The 24,891-nt window shown below is 35.5% G+C and overlaps 1 protein-coding gene across 1 annotated transcript in view; it reads left to right on the forward strand.

Moving 5' to 3' along the window:
- Positions 1-24,891, forward strand: part of ABCA13 (ATP binding cassette subfamily A member 13) — a 196,859-nt gene that overhangs the window by 105,465 nt on the left and 66,503 nt on the right. The window contains exons 47-53 of the mRNA XM_085219910.1: positions 7,252-7,360; positions 15,958-16,012; positions 16,572-16,749; positions 20,625-20,740; positions 21,566-21,722; positions 23,194-23,447; positions 23,883-24,075. Coding sequence (XP_085076036.1) covers positions 7,252-7,360; positions 15,958-16,012; positions 16,572-16,749; positions 20,625-20,740; positions 21,566-21,722; positions 23,194-23,447; positions 23,883-24,075 — 1,062 coding nt within the window. The remainder of the gene's footprint in view (positions 1-7,251; positions 7,361-15,957; positions 16,013-16,571; positions 16,750-20,624; positions 20,741-21,565; positions 21,723-23,193; positions 23,448-23,882; positions 24,076-24,891) is intronic.

Genomic DNA, 24,891 nt, shown 5'->3' on the forward strand with positions numbered 1-24,891 from the left:
CATGTTCTGAAAAGCAGTTTTAAATGAGTCAAATGATAAGACTTCCGCTGCTTATCCCATTAACCTATTTCAGTATCTGAGCTCATCTTTAAAACTATTTTTTTTAGGTAGCAAGTGCAAATATCATTTTATATTCATTTGTGCGCTATAAAGTCAGTGTCTGTTCAAAGCTTGCTTTCCGAGGCATTTCTTGCGATAAGACTCTGACTTATGCAGGAGGCAAGTGGTGAGTGTCGCAGTGTGGCAATCAACATCACTTTGTGGTCAATTTTACATTTGAAAGCATTTCTTTGAAACGGTTTGCCTTCTGAAGAAAGTGCTCAGAAGCACTTACTAGCGGAAGATCTGGCCTATGACCAAATAACTTCAGTTTCATATGGGAGACTGGGGAATGATATCATTGTATCCTGTGAAGAACAGGATGCACATGGGCACCTCCCTGCTCCCTCTCATCTGCTGGCAAGACCTGGAAGTTGGGAACAAAGGAGTTTCTGCTGACTCCAAAGCCAGAAGCTGCCACTCCAGAGAGAGCTGACTCAGCCACTTTGGATTTGAGCTGTCACTCGAAAGAGAGCTGATTCAACCACTGTGGACTTATTTATAAGTTGGTACAGTCGTTGTCATCATCCTCATCCAAACAACAACCTCAAACAACCCATCACTACTGAAGATCAAAATCTAAACTACAAGCAGTGCTGGAATTCTGGTGGTGACTGTCTCTCTCTTGCTTCCTATAAGGACTCATTGCTTTTATTTCCCATCTTTTCTATTGCCCATTTTCCCTTCTCTGTATCCCTACACAACTAGGATTTGTAATAAACCGGTTGGGCTAACATTTGACCCATTGTGTCTTAATCTCGCCATCAGGTATACATATATTAAAAGAATCTCCTCTCCCTCCTATAAATTGGAGTGAGACTGTCTGAACTGGGGAAGAAAGTATCAACTGAATGTCTCAGAAATTTGTTATTGACCTTGTACCATTTTTGCAATAAATATTTTTTTTCTTTGCTGCATTTCTCTCTCTTTTTCCTTTCACATTTTTTTTTCCACTCCCACTCTTTGTTTTATAAATATAGAGATTTAGGTTCTGGGAGTTGTTACTTCTACATAAGAAGTGGAAGTTAATTTCGCATAACTACCATGCAACTTCCCATTTTTATCCCAGAGGAACTTGCACCTTGATGAAATTGGTTGAGCTGTGAAATCTGGGTATCCTCTGACAGAGGACTGTCCTGTCTTGCAGTTCTGCACAGAGCTACCCTGAGAACCTGGAACAGAAGGATTATTCTAAGTGCAGATGAAGTCAGGAGCTTTTTCTAGAGGACTTCTTGTACACACTGGAAAGATGTGAAAACTTGGACTGGGATCCAGAGGCTAATGGGGAATTTTCAGAACAAAATATTTTTTTCCTCTTGTGAATGGTTTGCGAAGTTCTTTTGAGGACCACTGAAATGTAAGGCCAGTAAGGAGGGGAGCAGTTTTGAAGAATCTCAGTAACCTCTTCTCTTTTTATGCAAGCAGAAGATTTCTTATTAGAGGAAGCTGTGAAACTTGACCTTCTGGATTCCAAACTGGAGTACGAGAGAAAGATCTTTCTGTCTTAAAAATATTTTGGTCTTGGCACTAGCCGCAATTTTCTCTTACAAATAAAGAAGAAAAACAAAAGTGTATTTCAGCTCTATCTCAAATTCCCTTTTGGTGCAAAGTGCAGTTAAAATAGCATGTAGATATTTTCCAACTCTTGTCAACATCATTTCATTTTCCGTATTGCAAGTTGCCATCTGACTGCAATGCCCTTTCATTGTACTTTTGTTTGAAAATATCAAATATACACACTCTGCCTTATAAATATTTTCATTTAGGTCATTTGTAATCTCTTTTACCTCCAGATTTCTTATACTTATGAACTGCACTTCCATAACCCCTTACTTAGTAATTTGAAGTCCTAGAGGATTGCAGTAAGATGTGTTCTTCTGACTGCCGTTTTCATCCTCTGTATCTTTATATCTTTAAAACTATTGTTTTGACATGCAAGCACTGTGGTTTTTGTCAGGGTCCTTTATTTATTTATTTATTTATTTATTTATTTATTTATTTATTTAATGTCTTACGCATAGAGCTCCACCTGGTATTGACAAAAGGATAAATTATAATTCTATGTTTGTGAGTAAGCTTCATATTTCAAAGCCAAAGAAAATATCGGAGTGGATTTATAAAGGGCACTGTGTTATCTAAAATACCTCCTGGAAGTGGCTTTCAACTGATACAGTGTCAAATTATTGCATTAACCTTTCAATAATTAATGACCAGACTTTTACTTTGACCTTTCAGGCTTGTTCATGAGACAGTGAATGTACCATTTACATTGTTTCATATGAAGTAAAATGAGAAATTTGCATTTGAAGAGACTTACCGTTTGATTCTTTTCATTTTAGAAAATGTTGGAATCTTTCTGTTATTCCCCATTCCATTAGTCAACTTATATTTCCTGTTCAAATTAAAAATACCTATTCGAATTCTGAAACAGTCTTTACCAACAGCGAATGTGTATGTGTTCAGAGATAACAAGGAAAAGCAACATAGTGACCTGCAAACAGTCTAAGAGACTCCTGGAGTCCATTGGTGACTACTTTCTGGTTCAGGTATTGGACATACCTACCAGAAGTGAAGCACTGCTGGACCTGTTGCTCAGCAGTGCAAAAGAGATCATAAAAGAGATTAAGATCAAGGTAGCCTGGGCTGCACTAACCATGCAATAGTTGAGTTCACGATCTCGAGGAACGTGAGCTTGGCAAAGAGTGAAGTCAGGACTCTGAATTTGAGGAGGATGAATTCAGGCTTCTTAAGGAATTGCTGGGTGAGATCCCCAGGGAAATGGTCCTTAGCGGCAAAGGAATAGAAGAGAGCTGTCAGAAATTTAATGATGCCTTTCTGAGAGCACAAGAGGTCTCCATTCCCAGAAAAAGAAATAAGGCAGATGAGACAGGAAAGTAGCATGACTGAGCAAAGATGTGTTGCTCTCTGCTAAGGGGAGAAAAAGGAAAAGTATAAGCAGTGAAAGTAAGGATGAGTGGCCTGGGAAGAGTATAGATATGCTGTCTGGATGTGCAGGGATGCAGTAAGAAAAGCCATGGTGCAGATGGAATAGAACTTGGTGAGGGATATATAAAACAACAGGAAGGGTTTCCTTATATACATTGCTCAGAATAGTTAGGCAAAGGAAAGTGAATCCCTTCTGATAAATGAAAATGGAGAGCTGACCTCTTCAGACATGGTGAAGGCTGAGGTACTTAATGAGTTCTTCACCTCAGTCCTTCATCACCAGTGAAACTTCTAATGCTTCTCATTTCCCTGAACTTCTAAGCAGGACGGAGTGAGCAAAATCTGTGTAAGAGTGGTGCAAATTTGAGACCACCTCATCAGTCTGAATGTTTACAAGTCTATGGGACTGGATGACATGCATCCCAGAGTTTGGAAGGAACTGGCTGATGTGGTTGCCAAGCTGCTCTCCATCATATTTGAGAAATCATGGCTGTCAGGTGAAGTCTCCAGTGACTAAAAAAAGGGAAACATCACTCCCATGTCGAATAAAAGGGAGAAAGGAAGATCCAGGCAACTACAGGTTTGCCTCGGAAGATCATGGAGTGGATACTCCTGGAAGAGATGTTAAGGCACACTTGGGGTGAGGCAGTGATCTGAGACAGCTAGAACTGCTTCACCAAGGGCAGATCTTTCCTGACTAATCTGGTGGCTTTCTATGAGGAAGTGACTACATAGGTGGACAAAGGTGGTGTGACTGATGGTGTCTACCTGGACTTATGCAAGGCCTTTAATTAGATGATTTTTAAGGCTGGAGCTGGATGATTTTTAAGGCCCCCTCCAAATTTGTCCATTCTATGAGAAGAATCTGTCTACCATATGCCAGACTTGACTGATTAAAACCATTGACTGTGGACATTCACTGATGATGATGATGTTATATGGCAAAAGCACAACTCTGCTTCAAAATGTTCTTCCTCTCCCCCACCCCCCTCACCGACTTTTCCAGATTTTCAGACCATGTATTTGTTTCTTTTGGTAATTGTGAGCAAAAGTATTCCATAATGATTGCATAGTTACTGTTATTTGTAACAATTCTAAATAGGAAAAATAAGTTTTAAATAGTCCAGACAGGCAATCTTTAGTGGCATTCTGAAGTGTTCTGTATGAAAGCCTAGAATTTGAGTCTTTACTATGTAGCAATAGTATAAATGTCTAAAGGAAGATACATCTCTCCTGTTTAATGCTCGTTCTCTGCCTGTCCTCATCTTTTTTCCTTTTTTCCTAGAGCGCAGGTTAATCAAAACATTGGTCTAACATAATTCTAGAATGTTAATTGTGGATTAAAATGATGTGAAATAATGGGAAAGATATTTTTACAGTATTTAGTTTTAATTTAGAGATGGGTAATGTTTTTCCTTGGGAACACATTTTATCAGTCATAGATAGATGGATGATGAAATTGTAAGAAATCAAATTTAATAATCTTGCTCTATGTATTTTTCTAATTCCTATCTCTTTCCTGCCATTTGTAAATAATCACTTGTGAGGCGTACAAGAAAGATGAAATATATTTCAGATGGAAATAATATATGTCTTTTTCTATGTTTTAGCTTTGTAACCAGTATAGAAAAAATCAAAAGGATTTTGAAAAAAAAAAAAAAGTTTAAATGTATATTATGATGAAGAGAGCAACCTCAGTTGTTCTTCCTTTCACTCTATTATAAGCAATGAAAGAACCACCTTTAATTTGGTTATTTTCTGGTGGTTTGATTCAGTTATATAATATACTTTGAATGCAGAATTCCAATTACTGTGTGAGATATTGAAATGTATGGTTATATACAATGCTGTAGTGTGGATTTTTTTTTTTTTTTTTTTTTTTGTATTTTCATTTGAATATTGGTCACATTGTTTTATTCCTAAGGCATTCTATGAATAGTTGAGACTTTCGCTGCTTCGATTAAATGAGAACGTGTCATCAAGGTTTTGTTTTATTTTTTCCTTAATTGCCTCATATTCAGTATGATGAACAAAATTGGATTGGATTTTCATCGTGCGTTTATAACTTTCTATTCTGCACGTATCTTTTTAAACAAGATGAAATGAGGAATTGGTGAGTGGAAAAGACTGGCTAGCCTTGAACATTTTTTTCTTTGTCTGGTACCTATTTGTACAGGAGATCCAGCAGTGGAAGAATTTGCACTTTTTCCAGGATATGGGTTTTATTTTAGTTCATCTCTTTAAAGCGCTCTCTTATTGATTAAAGAATGGGAGACCTAGTCTGTGTAGTAATTTGTGGACATTCCTGGAGGAAAGCAAAGGAGTTGTATACAAGTTTATAAAAAGTGAAATATTTCTTTTCTACTCTTTAAAGGTGGGAATATAGAATGCTGATGAGATTTGAGGAAACTGTTAAGACCATATCATGAACAGAGCAGAAAATGTGAAAGCTACTCTAAGCAAGAGTAGTGATACTTGACCAAAGTTGTACATTTGTGTACTAATACTGAAAGGAGATTATGGCAAAGAATATTTAAGGATGAGAGAGACAAAAGAAGTGATGGTGAAGCTCAGATTAGAGTTTGACAGCATGGTATAGGGTAGGGAGGGAACTAAATGGGAGGATTTGAGTGTTTCAGACCTTGCCTCATAGCAGCAGTGGGGAGATCAAAGCAAGTAGATAGTGAGGAAATTAAATTCAGAAGGAAAGAACTATTAGGAGAGGTAAATAGAACTGAAGAGTAGATAGCCTGCACTAGGAAGCATGGAGAAGAACACAATGGAAAAGCCAAAGTCTGGATCCTAGTGTCTAAGTAAGGATTGTGCTGGATTTTAGAAGGAAACAACACACTATTATCTGCAACTAATTTGGGAAAAAAATAAAATAAGCAGATATATGTGGAAGAGGACTAGATGAAAACAGCATCTGAGTGATGGAAAGGTATTATTCATGGAAGTTTCCAAGACATAACTGTAATTTCAGAACAGGTTTAGGAAAAATGAAATCTTGGAAGATTAAATTAAGGCAAGAGAGACAATCTACATTAAAAAACATGCACTTTGACATACAACTCGTAGTCCAGAGACTAAGTGAGAACTGCCCAGCACCAACCTGAGATGAACAAAATGCATATTAGCAAATAGTTGATAGCAAATAGGAAAAAGATAAGAGTTTGTCAACTGCATAAACAAAAAAGGGAAATGAAAGCTTGCTATCCAATGAGGAGTGGATGGTAATTGAAGATGATTTTAAATGTGCTTCCAACACTGAAAACAAACATGCTTTGTTTACTCTGATCTAGTTTTTGGTATGGATAATGTAGGGTTAAAGGCACTTTGATTAACAGTTAAGGAAGCACAGAAATGAAATTGATTTCCAAAGGAAAAGGAAAACTGAGATCTCCATGTAAGTTCTGGGACATAATTAGCCTATTGACATTGATTCTTGCACATGGAATCCTAGGAGAATATGCATTTAGAGTATATTTATCAAGTTGGGTCAGTTCTGCCTGATTTAAAGATAAAGTGTATGTTACATCAGAAATGCTTCCCTATGGTCCTCAGACTTGCTTTGTCTGATTTAAAGTTTACTTTTTGTGTATTTACTTTTATCCTCACTCAGGAAATCAAGTATAATTGCTTCTTAAAGGTGCAGAGTCAACTTTGTCTTTCCTGGCATAGTTTCATACTCACTGTGTAAGCAGTGCATCCTTGTTTCTTTCTTTCCCAACTTTCTTGGACATGGTCTGTTTTTGGACATTTTATGCCATATGTCACTTGCAGGTATTACTTTGAAACGTCTTTCTGGAATGTCAATAATTAACATGCTTCACTTATAACACTATTTTTCCTCATTTTTTATGTTTTTGTTTAAAATGGAAAATATTGCTTTTACATTGTAATCCTGTGTTATTTGCTCAACCAAACATTTGTGAAGTAAAAAATTGTTTCATTAAACCAGAGAATCTCAGTTAATTATTAAGTTTGCAACCCCAATAGTAGAAAACAACCTGCTGCATTTTGTTGAAAGACTGGTACAAATAAAATCATTCTGTTCTGCCTAGGCCATCTTCTTCTGTAAATAAGTGCATTAAAAGGAGAATTCATCTTCAGTATCTTTATGCAATTCTTTAAATTATAGGTGTTTTCAGATCAGTGTTCAGACTCTTTCAATTTTTGATTCACAATTTCCATTCTCTTTTTCAGGTGTGGTATAACCAAAAAGGTTTCCATTCACTGCCATCCTACCTAAATGAACTCAATAACTTCATTCTGTGGCTGAATTTGCCCCCAACTGTGGATTGGAGACAGTATGGTAATATTTCTTTAATTGTCTATTAATATCTGTTGTGGTTTTATGATTTTTGTTATCAGTATTCCACATCATAACATCATGTAGTGCATTGTCAGTTAAAGAGTTAATGCTGCAGTTCCATGGATTGTCAGTAATTCTGGGTACCTGGTTCTCAGAAAGAGCGAACTACAGATCCCAGGAGACTTCACTGTTCTGTCTCTGTTTTCCATTGAAAGGGAAAGGCAAAATCTTTTGGGGGTCATGAGGCTACCCCTTCTTTTTCCACTCATCTCTGTGGTGTGTGCTCCTTAGCTGTCTCGCCTTCAGCATTAGAGTAAGGCCTTTAGAACAATCTCTCTCTCATTTTATTTACTAGCTTCAATTCCACCTTTATTGTATTACACTGTGTTATCTCACGTTCCACTATCATATATAGTAAATCAGTTTCCTCCGTTAGCTCGCTGCCACTGTTTTGTTTTTAGGCACATCTCTCTACCTTTTACCTTTTTCTCCCTTCCCCATCTCCTGGTGCTTGGGTCCATGGGTCTCCCTACCCCATTAGTCATAGAACAAGGCTGAACCAGTCCAGAACTTTTGACAGTATCTTTTGAAAAAATAATTTTTAAATAAAATAATTTTCAATATGAAGGTTTGACATGATGTCAAGTCAGATTCCAGAGTGACAGGCTTCATAGGATATTTTGGAAATGAAATAGCATGTTTATCTGTGTGAAAATGTTGTGTGCAAGAAGGTAACATTTGAATTGTACTGTCTCATCCATACACATTTTTTATGAGGCATATTCCTATGGACTAAGTGTAAATTGGCTTGCTATGATAGGGATGCTTATTCTCTGGGAAAATAGGGCTTGCTTAAACAGGACGTTTAATGTGCAAGAATATGAAATTATAACTTATTTATTACTTTACTCCTTAAGTAAATACTTAAAGTAAACCCAGTGCATCTATTAAATTCACACTGCAGTGTAACGTAGCGAATTCTTAGTACACTGAAATCTGAGTTTGTTAGTTCAGACTAAATACTGTTCATTCTGGTTCCTTTCATTCTTGAGGTTCTGCTAAAGAGGAATTAATTTGAAAAATAGCTTATGAACACTTTTTAAGTGTATAAATGTGAAATGATGCTCAGATCTTCCATTACTTTTTTCCACCAGTGTATTGTCCACCTAAAGCATTTTTCTTTTCTTACTGACTTTTCCTAGAGAAGGCAGTATTATTTTTCATATCTGGCATTCACGTTGATGTATGTATTTCACTTTTCATATGAAAATAAAGGAATTTTATTTTTTAATTTCAATTTGGAGACTTTCAAGTTGGGTTTCTGTCCTTTTTAAGCACAGGAGAAAAGAGGGAAAGATTTTTGTATTGGTTTGATCTTATGTGCCTTCATGTTTATAATAAAGAAGAGGAAAATTAGTGAAAAAGAAAGGGAATCTTGGGTGATATAAAGTAGAAATTAAATAGGAAATGTTTTCAAAATGGCAGGTAAAAAAAAAAAAAGTTAGCTTTAAGTATGGCCAGAGTTTTATTTTTTTCTAAATGGATTATGAGGAAAAAAAAAAAAAAAAAAAAAAAAGGCTAATATATTTCTGAAGAAAGTTTAGGTTTAAGTGAAATAATGTATTTTAATGAGAACTTTTAATAAAAAATAATTTTTAATCAAGTTATCTTGCAGTATATAAATACTGTTGATACTGATTTTTTTTTTCCTGTAGCACTACACATCCCATTCAGTAACTTAAACATTTAAGTACCCTTACTTTTGTATCTGTTTGTGGAGATTTGGGAATTTACCATCTGGATTAGAATTGAAGAATGTCATAGTTATCCTAAGGATTGTGATAGTGTTGTGTTTGCTGCATGACACAAAAACCGTGATAAAATAGTTCCTGAAACATTGGACTGTCAGCAGATTATATGGAGATCAAGAATGTTTCCTATGCTTTTCTCATTAAAATGGTTATATTTAATTATATGTAGATTAGTTGTCAGAAGACTATATACCGTATTTCTAGACTGAGATCTGCACAATTAGATTTTTTTCCTCACTTGAAAAATCTTTTTATATACAACAGTCATTTTACAATATTATTAAAAACTGCTCTGAAGGAGCTTGTTAGGATGCTGCAGATGTGCAGCTTTATAATACTGACTTGCACTGACGACATATTTTTTTATAGAGTAGCTTCTTCCTGTCAACAGAGCCAGTGCTTACTTCTAAGTGACATAAAAATTATTTGATCCTTGAAAAGAGAGTTTGAGGACGCAGTCTTTCCTTCTTTCAACAAAAAATATCTTGCTTTGCTGCAAGAATTACTTCAATAGGATAGATCATTACAATGCATGCAGGGAGCAGAAACTGTTATGATACTGAAACAACCTTGAAAGAGGTCAACAGCTTACTTTAAAAGCTCTTTTAAGTACTGAGAACCACTCCACTTAGCAGTTATTTCCTGAGTATGAATTTAATCTAAGATTTGCCAAGTCTCTGGGAGGAGGGAAGTCATCACAGATAGTGTGAGTAGTTCTGCCTGCTTTAATTACAGGGGATTGCAGCCTAGTAGTTTACATAAGAGAGCAGAACCAATCCGTCTGTGATAGATTTTAGTGATAAGGAGATTTCCTTCAGTCATGAGGAACACAAGCTTAGAAGTGTCAAGGCTTTTGTATGAGACTTCGAGGGAGGAAACTGTATCCAAATGTTGTGATTTGTCATAACTAACAGATTGGATGTCTATTTTGGAGTAGCAATTTAGAAATAATTATTATAAGAAAATGTCTCATCTTCAGTACCGTGTGGATAGCTATATCTAGCTTTGGAATCATAGAATCATAGAATCCTTAGAATTGGAAGGGACCTTTAAAGGTCATCTAGTCCACCTCCCTTGCAATGAATAGGGACATCCTCAGCTAGATCAGGTTGCCCAGAGCTTGCTCCAAACCTCGCCTTGAAAGTCTCCAGGGATGAGGCATCCACCATCTCTCTGAGCAACATGTTCCAGCGCCTCACCAGCTCTCTCACCATCTCCATAGGAGTGGTGTTCCATCCCTTGGATTGTTTTTGTGGCCCTCCTCTGGATCTATGTCTCTCCTGTACTGAGGTCTCCGCATCTGGATGCAGTACTCCAGGTGAAGCCTCACCAGCACAGAGCAGAGGGGCAGGATCACCTGTCTTGACCTGCTGGCTGCTGTCCTTTTAGTGCACCCCAGGATCCCACTGGCATTCTTGGCTACCTGGGCATACTGCTGGTTCGTGGCCAATCCATCATCCGCCAGTTTCTATGTTGTTACACCTCTTTTGGAAATGCTGCATTGCTAGAATGAGATAATACAATCAGGAGTAAATAACAAATGAAATGATGAAGTAAGAGGAATAAAAGTTTAAAAGGCAACATACTTAGCTTAAACTTGAGATAAACATTCTGATCAAATAGAGATGTTATTTTTCACATTTAATTGTATAATGTTCCCTCAAAATACATTAAGCGTGCTAGACTACACAGGGAAGGAATACTATCTGCATCTTAAGGTAAGACTATATTAAGAAAAGATGAGTGATATTCATCAGTAATGATGTCTGTAAAGTGCAGTAGTTAAAAAGAAAGTTCTTATATAATTACTGAAAGAACAAAAATCAATCAGTATAGAATGATCTTGTATGACACAGCTGCCCTATCTCAGTACTTCAATAGAAGTCATTGTCGTTTTTAAAATACCTTTCATGCTAGGGCTCATTGTAAGGTTCATGCAGTATTTTCATTTATTATGAATTTAGTTCTTCAAAAGAACTGAAGGGATCAGGAGACCTAATTTCATCTGAATTTCAGTGGAAAGTAACTGTACATTCTGATTCTATTCTCACATTGTATTTTTAACCCTTATTTTCAAAAGAACCTGTGAAATATCATTTAACTTTCTTACACCTGTCTGGTTAGTGGGCCAACCATAAAATTTAAATAATTATTGAGGTGTTGCCTCAGAAATTCTTCATAAAACGAAAGTTGTGGTTTTCAGTATATAGTAATGTTTCAATTTATACAAATAAGTTTTATCACAAGTTTTAAATGTCCAAAAAGATGAGCTTGTAAAAAACATATATAGCTTAACTCTAGTTTTTTATGTGCACTGTTTTACTGTAATTTATTTTTTTATACTCTGAACTAAAATTATTACAATAAGGAAACCTAGGATTAGTTATATAGACCCATACTGATTTATGTGCTCAAGGCTCAGTATGCTGCACAAAATAAAGAGCCATTTTGAAAGGAGTGTCAGGTGACATACTCAGATAAACACAGAACACTACACAGAATTACATATCATACATATAAGGATAGCTCTGATTAGCCTACAGAGATCATATATAAACTTGAAGACCTTCAAGACTTATTCCCTAGATCTCTTCAGCTTATGCTGAAGAAGTACTTCCTCGTCCGTATCTCTGTCCATCTCATTCTTTCTCTTACTGTCTTCGTTTCTGGAACATTCAAAATGAAATGAAAAGTTATGCATTCTAAGCTACAATCTACATAAGGACTGTATCTAGACTAGTTCTATTTCCTCCCCCAAAAAAGTTCTAAATAAAGCAAATGTTGTGGAGTCTCATTCTCTGGAGATATTCAAGTCCTGTCTGGACACCTACCTGTACAACCTGCTGTAGGCACCCTGCTTTAGCAGAAGTGTTGAACTCTCTAGAATTCCCTTCCAACTTCTACAGTTATGTGATTCTCTGATTCTTACTGTAAAACCACAGATTTTGGAATGTGTGATTACCTGAAAAGTCGCACCAAGGCAAGATGGAATGGATTACCAGTGCCTCATCTTCTTATACCCACTGGAAGAAAACATTTCAAGTCGCTAAGATTATGTCAAATTGCATATTGACTTTCTTTACTGACAGGTGGTCGGTGGTTTAGATTTGAAATAGAAGTTCCAGAGGTTGGGTTTGCAGACTGTCAATAGATATTAATATGAAGAGAAGTGTTGAGTTGTTCAACTCCTGAATGGAAATTGATGAGGATTTTTCCTACAACAGCTAAGATAATTATCATTTCAAGCATCTGTAATGGATGTGTTTTCCTTTTGCCTGTAAACTGTCCTATCCAAAATAGGAAAGGATTGAAGTTTATTCTAGAGAATGTCTTAATACATATAAAATTTAGGAAGAATTCATTTCACCAGCTGAAGGATGTCTTTCAACATGTTAGAGTCTAAAATTAATTTAATTGTGAACAATGTAAGAAAGAAATATGAATTTTTACTTTAAAAGGGAGTGAGGTAGGGGGACATCATGAGGAAGTTGAAGAGGTTACAATGAAATTCCTTATTGACTCTTCTACTGTGGAAAGAGTCTGTAGCGTGAAGCTCCTAGTGGCATTTCAAATGTAAATTCAAGGCCCCCAACTGTGAAGCTCCAACTGCAGGTTGTTGTAGATGCTAAAAGTCTGTATAGGTTTTCGAGTGGGCATGGGAGCACTCATATTTGACACCCATCATTAAGCTGTTTTCAGTGAGGGAGTTGTCAAGCAAAAATTTGTGTAAATTATCAACAACTGTCGCGTTCAGTTTCTCCGGTTATATAACTGCTAACAAAACATTTTATTTTGTACTGGCTTCATGATTGTGGCGTTTTTGTTGTTTGTTTGTTCATTTTTTTAATTTCAAAACCGTATTTTAAAATCTTCTGTTTATTTTAGTTTTTAACCAGTAAGATGTCATTTTCCAACCTTTTGGTTGTGGAAAGTAGGAAATATGACACTAAGATAATGACCAAGAGTTAAGTCAGTGCTTACTTTTGTTGTGAATGGACAGTTTCTAAAAATGTCTCCTGTCTCTTTTGCATGTCTATATAGCACGTTCTATTTAGCAAGCATAGAGAAAAGACTTCCAAAGCATTATACACTCACCTATTTTTTGCTAACTAATGCGGATTGAAGAACTGATAAAAATAATAATTTTTTCTCAATTGTGTAAAGTTAAGTCTTTCACTGAGCAATACAAGAGATAGCAACTGAGACTTTTACCTTAAAATGAATGAACAAATAAATTGAACAACAACAACATTTTTTAGTTATCTGTGTTGTACATGTAGTCTGTGGTGCATTGGGACTGAAATCTTTATTTCTTTTTGGAATTATAAACATAAAAATATTAGTTTACAAGCATGCAGTCATGTTTCTTACTTTGAGGTGATTTCTGCACCTTAATGTGGACAAGGAAATAGTGTGTCTCATTTCTCAAGAAATTCCTTTTTATATTGGAGGTTTAAAGGTCTAAAAAAAACTTTAACATTATGGTGTTTACTTACTCTTTGAATATAGCATTAAAACCCTGATATAGTTTAAGAATGTCCATGGTCTCGTTTTTTATTGCTTCAAATTGCTTATGCAGGGTTTTGAAAAGATTGGAACGAGTACTTATTGCAGTTTTTAGCTTGTGCCTATGAAGAAATCTAAACTGTCACTGTAAAAATAATGTGACCAAAGATGTGCCAAGAACAAAGACAAAAGATGTTTTAAGGCAATTGAAAAATTTCTGGTTACATTTAAGCCAGGAGAGTTTAATGGCAAGCTATCAATGTGAGAGTAATCATTTTATATTTAGAAATTTATGTAAATATACAGACAAAACTAGAGCTGAATCATTTCACTGTTGAATTCCCCAGTGAATACTGGGTGCTGGTAAAATTTTTACCCAAATGCTTAGAAATAAAATTCTTAAAATAAAATATAATCATCATGTAATCATCAGTACGTCTGTTCAAAGGAATTTTGTCATTTGGAACTTCTTGGTTTATTTGTCTTTTTTTTTTTTAATTTAAGATCTTGAAGATGATGTTTAGTTTTCAACTTAATGAGCACCATTACAGCAGCTTTACATAATAAGAAAGCACGAAAAGGCAAGAAAGCATCAATAAGCACATTCTACATTATGCTAATAGCTATGCAGGGACAGAGAGATATGTAAAGAAAGAGTCTAGGTGGATAGGAGGAGAAATTTAGGAAGAGATGAATTATAAAGGTATGCTAAAGTTTTTGTTAGTTTACTTTTAATAAAGAAATACATACATTTATTTTAAAGACATTTTCATCCAATATTTTTTAAGAATTTCTGGTTGTATTTATAGTACAGCATTCTCTTTTGTAGAACAGATCCTGCAGTGATACATGACATTGTTGAACCTACTTCTGCAGTTCAGAGTGCAGAAAAGCAACTAGTACTTATGTTTATTTATTAGATCCAGACTCTGGAAATTATTCAACGGGATACAGTATTTGGTTTGACAGCTTGATGATTGAGCTCTTTCTGTTGTTAATTAAGTATTTAGCCTTTTCATTCATCTCTTATAATGAGATTTCATAGAGAAAAGGGTCCCTTATAGGTGCAAACAGTGATCTTTTGCTAATGATGGGAATAAGATGGATGAGGCCAGTGTTCAAGACACTGATTCAGCTCAAAACTAGTAAAAATTTCCCTCAATCTCTCCCCACATTACTCATTCTGGCACAGACAAGAGATGTACAATCAAATAGAAACTAATTTTAGTTTATGAATCTGAAATACAACTGAAAAGAGAGCTATATGATATTATTTAAGAATGTCACATTTTAACTTTTTGCCAAGAGCCTGGCCAGTTTCCAGCACTAGTTCAGTTTACTTTTCTTGAGTAAAAATGTTTTACACATTCTACTGTTTTGCTTTAGAAATGATATTTTGTTTAGACCAGTAGTTAAGCTGGAGAATAGAAAAAAAATAAATTTCACAATATTTTAAGGCAATTTATTTGAATGTTGTTATATTGAAAATTATCATTTTTACAGCAAAAGGAAGAAAAGAGAAGCAAATAGATTGTAGTATGATTTCACAGCTGTCCTAAATATTCAGGTGATAGTTTATCAGAAAACAGAACAAGGATTAGTGAGGGAGAGCAACTAAGTTTTATGTCAGTCATAATTATGTTGATGTCTTTTCTGGATTACATACAGCAAGTCTTCAATTTAATTTATAAGCTTAATTTTGTGTTTTAAACAGTTTAGGGAGATGAAAATTCCCACTATTATTGAGTAAAGCATAAGAAAAGGATACCTGCAAAATATTATGTCTTTGTTTTTTTGTAATTTGTAAATAAAGGAGAGGTAATGTAGAACTGAATCCTGGTTCTGGTCAGTGAAATTGTAAGTTGCAGGTCCAGAATCAGTTCACCATGATAGCCGAAGAGAGGTAGCAGAAAATATAGCAAGCACACTTTGCTGCTTTGAAGCCACCTTTCTTCTAAGGACAATGAAGATTTTGCAAGGTGAGAGTTTAAATGGAAGAGCAACCTCCTTTTTCTGTCAAAGGGTGATGGCTGCAGTTCACTTTCTTTCTGTTCTTTGTCCTGCTCCTCATTTCATCCTGCTTTGCTTCTTTCTTTTTCTTTCAATACAGGTTTTCGTAAGTTTTGTTTATACTTTGATGCTTCACCTGAATTTTTTCAGGACTGCTTGTATCATTGTAAATCAAAAAGGAAATGAACTGTCGTGAATTTCCAAATGCTGTGTACTCTAGAACTTAAAGTATTCATGAAGCATTTATTTTTCATAACTTTCTTCTTTCAGGGATCACACTCTACAGCCAACCATACGGAGGAGCCTTGCTGGATGAGGACAAAATGTGAGCAAACTCTTTAAAAATACATAATAGCTGCAATGAATAGAGAACTGAAGCTGTTAATTTAATAAGCTTATTTGTTGCATGAAATAGGTATAACCTGATGGATTCAACTCATTTCTACTGAGTGAAGCATTTTCTATAGTTTTCTGTTTACGCTTGTCCACTGATTGCATCAAATAAGGGTGCATTGCTTTCTAGAGAAAAATATTGGATTTACCCTGACTGCACTTTACACAGTGTTTTGAGTGTATTCTAACATTTTCAGACAGGTTAAGTAAACTATTGTTCCTAATTTCAATACTCTGTAAAGGTTGAAATATTTGCAAAATCTCCACTTTATTATTAAAACACAGGCTGTGTTCTGTGACTCGTGTATAGTTTTGTCACTCAACACATTATCTTGAGCCTGTTCTCTAATGAAATGTTGACAATGTAGAAACATGGTCGTTGCAAACAGGATTAAGATCCTAATGTGTAGTGATGTTTTGGTAGAGTTGGGTTTGAGAATGATGGGTTTTTTTGCACTGTATTTTCATCACACCATTGCTTTGTATCCTAGAATGGAAAATGTTCGTCAGTGTGGGGTAGCACTCTGTATCATGCTGGGTTTCTCCATCTTCACCGCATCCATTGGCAGTGCCATAGTGAAAGACAGAGTATCTGGTACAAAACGGTTGCAACACATCACTGGCCTGGGTTACAAAACGTACTGGTTTGCTAATTTCTGCTGTGATATGGTATGTATCCTATAGGGGGCGGCATGTGTTTTGCTGTAAATTTTTAATTAGTTTGCTATAAATGAGCAAAATTATGTCCATAAGATACATGAAAACAATTTTAATTGTGTAGAGCAACAACTTTTGACTATCATGTTTAATACTATGACACTGATGTTACGTCAGTACTGAGATAAAATTCTGTAAAGCAGAGATTGTGTTCTTCATTTTCCAAAGTGGAATTGTAAGGAGCTGAAGTGTATGCTAGCTTTAGGCACCTGTACTATTTCACAAATAAATGGATACAAGCTAATCAACCCAGACAGAGAGTATCTTCCACACAGCAGTTCATGGCAGGAGTTATTCTACTTTCAGTGCTTTGAGTTGCCACTGGCAAAAACCTTCAGAATATGGGAGAAGCCTGGAGATAATAGCCAGCCACATTAAAGGTTTAATTATGTTGTATGTTGGCAGATAATAAGAGAGGTATTCCCTCCTGATATCTTCTGTTTCTTGCAGGATAGACAGTAGAAAGTCTTAGTATGAATTCACTAGTGACCTAGACCAGAAATGGACAATTCTTTGTCCTGTAAATTTATTTTTCTCAAAGTATTTTCTATCTTTCTTTCTTTTTTTTTTTTTTTTTAACATTAGATACAGTATTGTTTGTATGCAGATTATTAACAAATAGGAAAAATTCTAAATATTCTCTTAAAATACGAAGAACCAAATGTAAAGATAGAAATGCCTCTGATACCGGACTTTTACATCAGATCAATGCCAAAAAAGTTAAATAAAGTAGGAGTTTTTGTATACGTTCTTTAAGTCTGAGAAGCTGATTTCTTTTCAGGCCAATAAACAAAGGTGGTGAAATAGAACTAATGAACTTGTAGTTCCTAGTCACTGACTTCACCAACTATATAATGAAAGTCCTTTGGCTTCCCTTTATGCATAGATTCCACAAATGTTCTTCAAATATCTTTTTTGAAAATGGCTCTTTAAAAAACAAAAGACAATATTTCTCCATTTGTATGTATATATGTGTGTGTGTGTATATATGTTCACCACTGAAAGGCTGTTTCATAGTTCACCTGTAATAAAGCCTTGTTATAGTACCAGCTGAGTGTTGGGAAGGGATTTGGGATTAAGACATCTACCTATCTGAAAACTCCTGTTTCTAAAGAACTCAGGTGCTGCATGTTGTTCATTTAGTAATTGTTTTTAGAAGGAAACTTTGAATGAAAAGATGTTTTGACTTAGGAGAGTTTTTTCAGAGGCAATAATGAGTAATTGGAATCATCTGGATTATTCAAAAGTAATGCAAAGATTCGTGCCCCTAGAGAAGGGATAGAAATCTACATTTTGTTTAACCCACTAGAAGATCATGGAAGGATGGTCTGGGATTTAGCATAGGCAGTGCAAACATGAATTGGCCTTCTCAAGAAAAAAGATTTTTTAGAATGCTCTTCATTCTCATTCAAACTTTTATAATTCTGAAACATTAGAGATTCACCACCCATGCTTGAAATCGGGATTTTCTCACTTGAGCAAGCGTGAAGTAAGAGCACATTTATCCAAAAGTTATTTACATGGTCAGTCAATCTTTGTATTCCCTTTTCTGCCATGTCAGGTAAGAAGGCTTGGTTGAAAACTTGTTTCTTCATCATTCAGTTTCTCCTTGTGCAGTGAATTCAGCTCCTTGTTATTTTCTGCCAACCTTTTCCTTTCAAAATGTTCTCACAAATTCAGCATTGTACTGCATGATCAATCATGATCTGGGAAAGAACAGACACTACTTTAAATGCTAATTGTGCTGCAGATCATCTAGGGACACTGAGCACCTGAATGTATGAACTGTCAAATCTGAAATCTCTCTACACATTTTAAGCATTTCAGGCTCTGTCCTGTATTATTGGTAGCATAATCTTTACTAGACCTGCAGAGGTGTTTGATTTATGAAACTGCTGTCATTAGCCTGTTCCTAATATATTTATGCATGAGAATAGTATTCATTACAGTGTTCAAAAAATAGGAAAAGTTTAAGTGCTTGAAAAATTTTATGACAGATTGCAATGTTTTGTTAAGATTAAGTTTGTTTCACCAGAGGGGCAAAATACAGGAAATATTTTTGTAATATAATTGAACGTTAAAAGTGTTTTTCCAGAAAAAGAAATCAAACATATTTATCTGTTGAAATATTTTATTCTCAGATGCTTTGTGACTTCTATGCCATGTTTCTTAAATGGCTCCAGAATAACCGACTCCCAAATCTGTGGAGTAGAATTGTACAATATTTATGTATGCCACTGGTGGTGCCATAAAATGTGAACAAGATGAAAACATTTCTCAATTATTCTTCCCTTAAAAATGTCTGTCTTCCCACTAAGAAATAAATGATGCCCTCTGGTTTAAGTGTGGACTGGTTTGCACTGTGTTTCAGTATGAATGTCTCCTTTAAAATTAAGGATATTGTGCAACACCAAGTATCTAGCTAGAATAATCATTAGTTGCCTTTAATGCAGTTTCATCTCAGAATCTAAGCTATGTAGGCTAAGCCAAAAGCTATGCTTTCTCTTTATTTCCATGGAAACTACAACAGATTAACAGAGCACAACAACACTATTTGATAGAAAAAATTCTCAGCTACAAAACACTGTCTTTCAACATAGCCACCACCATTAGCTATAGACTTGTGACAGCAATGAACAAGCGCCTGCATGCCACGTTTCTGAAAATCTGCACCTCTGGAGGTGACCCAATGTCACCACTGCAGAAACACACCACCCCTTGCCTCACTGTGCTCACACACATTGCTTGGTCTCCATAAATGTTCAGCAAGAGTCTATGAATGTCAATGAGTGCAATTTTTTTTCCTCATGGAGGAATTCAGTTCCACACCTTTGCTTAATCTGCACTTCCACGTCAGATGCCATTTTGCTGCTGCTGCTGCAAGTAAATGTAATAGAATATTGGTGGGAAGGTTCAGTCTCTACCGCCATAGCACTAATGTCTGCCTCTGACATTGTGGGCCAACATTAAGAAAAAGAAAAGAAACAAAATAGGAGGCATTACTTTTGGAGCAGCCCTCGCATATTAGGATAAGATTAACTGTTATGTAGAATGGGAGTGAAGGCAGTCATTTGGAACTCAGCTTCACTGAGCAGAACAGACAGATGCTTAGAATGGAGAGCTGGGTGCAAATTTTTATATCTTGCCATTGCTTGATCTGAGCAGAACCCATCTCCCTGGTCTGTTTGGATGTGAACATTTTGTAGCAGTTACATCCTCCCACTATTCAGTACTTTTCAACATTGTTTCAGGAGACTAAATAGAACCTGCTTCCCCTGTTGCCTAATACCTCTAACTCTTGTAAATACTACATCTGTTCCTTTTAAAAAGCTGTTCTTGGCTCCATCAACACAAAGAGGCCTTCATTGACGCCTCTTTCAAAGTTGTGTTCTTACTGGTCTCCTGTGACTGATATATAAATCAATGAAACTATTCTTTCTGGATCCAAGACAGTGTATTCACAATACAATTGGATTTTTTGGAGCAATAGTCCCATATGGACTAATTATCTGGAAGGGTTAGCTTGTTAAAAGGATGTATTGGAAAGGCCAATAGAATCAAAATTAGGGAAAATATTCTGTAGATGGATTTTATTTTGTCCGGGCAAGTCCAATGTGTACACATATAAGAGAGACTGCTTCACAGTCAGCACTGGACTATGAAATAGCAGAACTCTTCTGCCTGATACTTTCTAATTCAGAGTATAATTATGTTTCAAATATGGAAAAGTTAATTTATAGAGCTCTTCTCTATAATGCTAATTAAGGAAGACCAGTAAAAAATGCCCACCTGCTAAGTACCTTTTTCTTTTTTTCTTGTATTTCTAGCTGTTTTATATGCTTCCTGTCACCCTGTGTGTTGGTGTTATTACTGCTTTCCAGCTATCAGCCTTCACTTTCCGAAACAATTTGGCAGCCACTGTTATCCTGCTGGTTCTCTTTGGGTATGTGATTGGAAGTGCTACTATGGAATTACGTTTTGTAGAAAACAAAGAGAAATCTTTACACTTGCTTTGTACCTGCTGCTGAATGCATGGTTTTCTCTCTTTGGAAATGATTATGATTCTTCAAAAGATAGTGAGAAAACAGGCTGAAATGCGAGTTTGAAAGTTTGACATAAAAGGGCGAGGAGGTGGAATTTTCTTGCTCGCTCAGGAAATAATAAGAGAACTGTAAAAGTCAATCATTTGCCATTAGAAATTGACTGTATGCTACCTTACTAAAAGGAGGAAATAATAACAGCCAGGTCAGAATTTTAGTACTTAGCATTGCAGAAGATAGTCATGAAGAAGAGTAGAGACTGTATTTTGTTACAACTCTACCCATTTTATTTAATTCTGTAGTTTTACACATCCCTGGTAAATTATATTTCCAATGAGATAGCTGTCCAACATGGAGTACAGAAACTAGTTGAAGATCTCCAAATAGTATAGTGGGAAAGGAAAGTCTTTCTATCCATCCTTTGTGCTTAAGTTCCATATGTGAGAAAATGTTTGTTAAAAGATGCATGGTTTTGCAATAATTTGGAAATCAAGGTGGTGAACTCTGAAATGGTGAAAGTATAGCTTTATATATATAGCTGAAATGTGAAAAAATTGTTCATGTCTGCCCATTTTAGGGCAGTAGATATGTGTATGTCTATAGAATCATGAAGTGATTAGATAAAAAAAATATTTCTCAATTTTTATTCCTTTCTCAGTTTATCAAAAGAGCTTCTTAATTTTTTTTTTTTTTTGGTGATAAATTTGTTTCTTTTAAAAATATTTCAGATATGCAACTTTACCATGGATGTATCTTGTATCCAGATTCTTCTCAAGTTCAGATGTAGCTTTTATTTCTTACATCTCCTTAAACTTTGTGTTTGGCCTTTGTACCATGCTGGTGACTCTGCTACCTCGTTTGTTAGCTATAATTTCCAAAGTCCAGGTGAGAATGAAACCTTAGCTTTGTGTTACTGTGAGAAGTATACGCACATCTGCATGTGTACATGCCTATGTATGTATACAGGTCCTTCTGAAAGTAATGCCTCCTCTTTATTTCCCTGAAAGCTACAACAGATTAACAGAGCACAACAACACTATTTGATAGAAAAAATTCTCAGCTACAAAACACTGTCTTTCAACATAGCCACCACCATTAGCTATGGACTTCTGACAGCAATGGCCTGCATGCCACTCTTCTGAAAATCTGCACCACGGAAGGTGACCCAATGTCACTGCTGCTGAAACACAGCACCCTTTGCCTCACTGTGCTCACACACACTGCTTGGTCTCCATAAACATTCAGCAAGTGTCTATGAATGTCAGTGGGTGCAATTTTTTTTTCTGCATGGAGGAATTCAATTCCATGCCTTTGCTTAATCTGCACTTTTCATGTCAGATACCATTTTGTCAGTGCCCCTCTGCTGCTGTCTGCCACAGCAAGTAAATGTAATGGAATATTGGTGGGAAGGTTCAGTGTCTACTGCCATAGCATTAATGTCTGCCTCTGATGTTGTGGGCCAACGTTAAGGAAAGAAATAAAAGAATGGTTGGCATTACTTTTGGAGAAGCCCTCATATATGGATATGTATTTATATACATCTACATGTGCACAGACAAGATCATTTCCAGCTGAAAATGTAGCCATTTTGAATCTTCATGATTTTTTTTTTATCTCCATATATGTTGTTCTGCTTATTCCTATCTTGAGTTTTGACTTGCTTATAACTAGAAAAAAAAGAAAAAAAAAAAGATGTAGCTTGTACTGTAATAATGAATTAAGTTGTAATTTGTCAAAATAGGGGCTATTCAGATCCACTTGAATAGGTTATGTATACTATAAAATGTCTTTGAATAATATTGACATAAGAGATAATCTGCTTATTTCTAGGATCTGTAATGCACTTTTTGGGTAGCAATATGCATTCTCACTCTACATATACAATTAATTTTCTTTATTCATAACCTGATGAAGAAAAAGCAGAATGTGTATTTGACTACTTATGCATGTACTAGATCAAAAACTTGCTGTTTGAAGCCAAATATGGATTATACATCACTCAAGTTTGGAAGGACACTGACTTGGTGTTAAGTGGATGATTTAGAATTAATAAAATTCAAATATTAATATTTTAAGTAAATGAAATGATCACAGCCATGTGTCTATTGTCACTGTCTGTAAATGTCAATCTTCACTAGAATTCCACAGCTGTGGACACTCTAAAATTTAGACACTCTAAAACACAGTAAGAGATGATTGTTGTTTCAAAAGAGTTCACAGTATGTTCTGCTGAAATCAGTTTGCCTTGAGTGAGATTTGAATGCTGTATCCAGCTTATTGAATGTCCTTAAGATTTGGTTAGAAAAAACTCACATTTTTTCCTTTTTTTTTTTTCTTTTTCTTGCTGAATTTTAAGAGTTTTCAGTACATCTACAAGATCCTCAAATGGGTATTTATCATATTCCCACAATTCTGCTTAGGCCAAGGTTTAATAGAACTTTCATACAACCAGATCAAATTTGACCTAACCAGCAACTTTGGAATAGATTCGTATGTAAGCCCTTTTGAAATGAATTTTCTGGGCTGGATTTTTGTGGAAATGGCCCTACAGGGAACAGTTCTTCTTCTTTTACGGCTGTTTTTCCATTGGGATCTCCTCCAGAAACCAAGGTGTGTATGTTATCATTTGTGTTCTGCCATAGTGGACAGTTAACTAATTTTTAAAGTAAGAAAATGGTAGCATTCCATTCATTTGGGTAGTCTGTTTTATTTGTTTCTAAGTTATTTGAACTAAAATATCTAATGATTTTATGCTCTCATGCTCCCATTCCGAACTAAGGATTTCCTTTTCTGATTTAAGTACTGTTTCAGTGTGGAGTTTATATTCAGTCTAAAATCCCAGTTGCTGTTTCTTATGAGTAATAGAGTACAGCTATGTTTTAGGAAGGAGAAAAATTTAAACATGTACGTGATGTATAAAAAGCACAAGTACTTGCTGTCTCCCTTGGCTTCTGCAGAGGTTGAATCAACAATCTTTGAAGGATTGCAACCAGGGAAATATTCAGAGTATAGTAATGTCCAATTTGTTGTCACCTTCTATTTTAGGGGTCAGCATTCAGTTAACAACATGGTCAACCCATCAGAAGATATTGATGTAGAAATGGAGCGACAGCGACTTTTTGGGGGAAGAACTGGTAATGATGTCCTTCTTCTGTACAATCTCAGGAAGTGTTACGGAGGTTTCAATAAGAAGAACGCAGCTGTGGAAAACATAAGCTTGGGAATAACAAAGGGAGAGGTAAAGAGGACTTTTTTTTCTTTCAGAATAACTCTTGACTCTGAACAGTTGTTTGGACCTGCATATCTGCAATCAAATTATGGTTGTAGCAGTAGAACAACTTTAATTGTAGCAATTTCTGAAAATTAATATCTTGATAGGAGAAGAATTTTTGGTGGTCTTCCAGAAGCAACAGTTTGCATGTTTTTTTTCTTGTTTGTTTGTTTTGTTTTTTAAATTCAACACTGTATCAGAGTCTTAATTCTTTTATCTTGTTTATCTTAGGCAAGTTAATATTTTACTGGCTAGCATAATAAAATACCGGGGGAGAGCAAAGCAGTTCAGTGTCCAAAGAGAGCAAAGAATATCTAACTCAACTGCAAACTGTGAACAGTATCCTGAATTTGTCCGAAGGCAAATTGTATTTCTCATATTGAAATCATCCCACTGTTTATCAGTAAAACAGTTAATGAAACAAGTATTTTAAAAGTTATGGAGTGCTATTTTTAGTCTTAATACAAATACTGCCCTAACTTACGAATGTATTCTTTGCAGTGGTACTCTGTTTGGAGTCATTATCTAGGATGTTCACCGTTCATTAACTTGTACAAAGTGAAGCAGCTGAGAAATATCGACTATAGACTGGCTCTCAAATTGGATGTGAAAATCTCAAGTTCAATTCTAGCACTTTATAATAAAACTGATAACTAATGCATTAAATTATAGAACAGAGGTTTAAGTGGAGGGCTAGAATACTAGATAAGTCACTTGTAGGAAAGTAAGAAGTAATCAAAGCATTTTATTTTATTTGAAATTTATTTTCTATTGAAAAAGGAA

The sequence above is a fragment of the Meleagris gallopavo genome, chromosome 3 (assembly GCF_905368555.1).
Source record: "Meleagris gallopavo chromosome 3, MGAL_WU_HG_1.1, whole genome shotgun sequence".
NCBI lineage: Eukaryota > Metazoa > Chordata > Aves > Galliformes > Phasianidae > Meleagris > Meleagris gallopavo.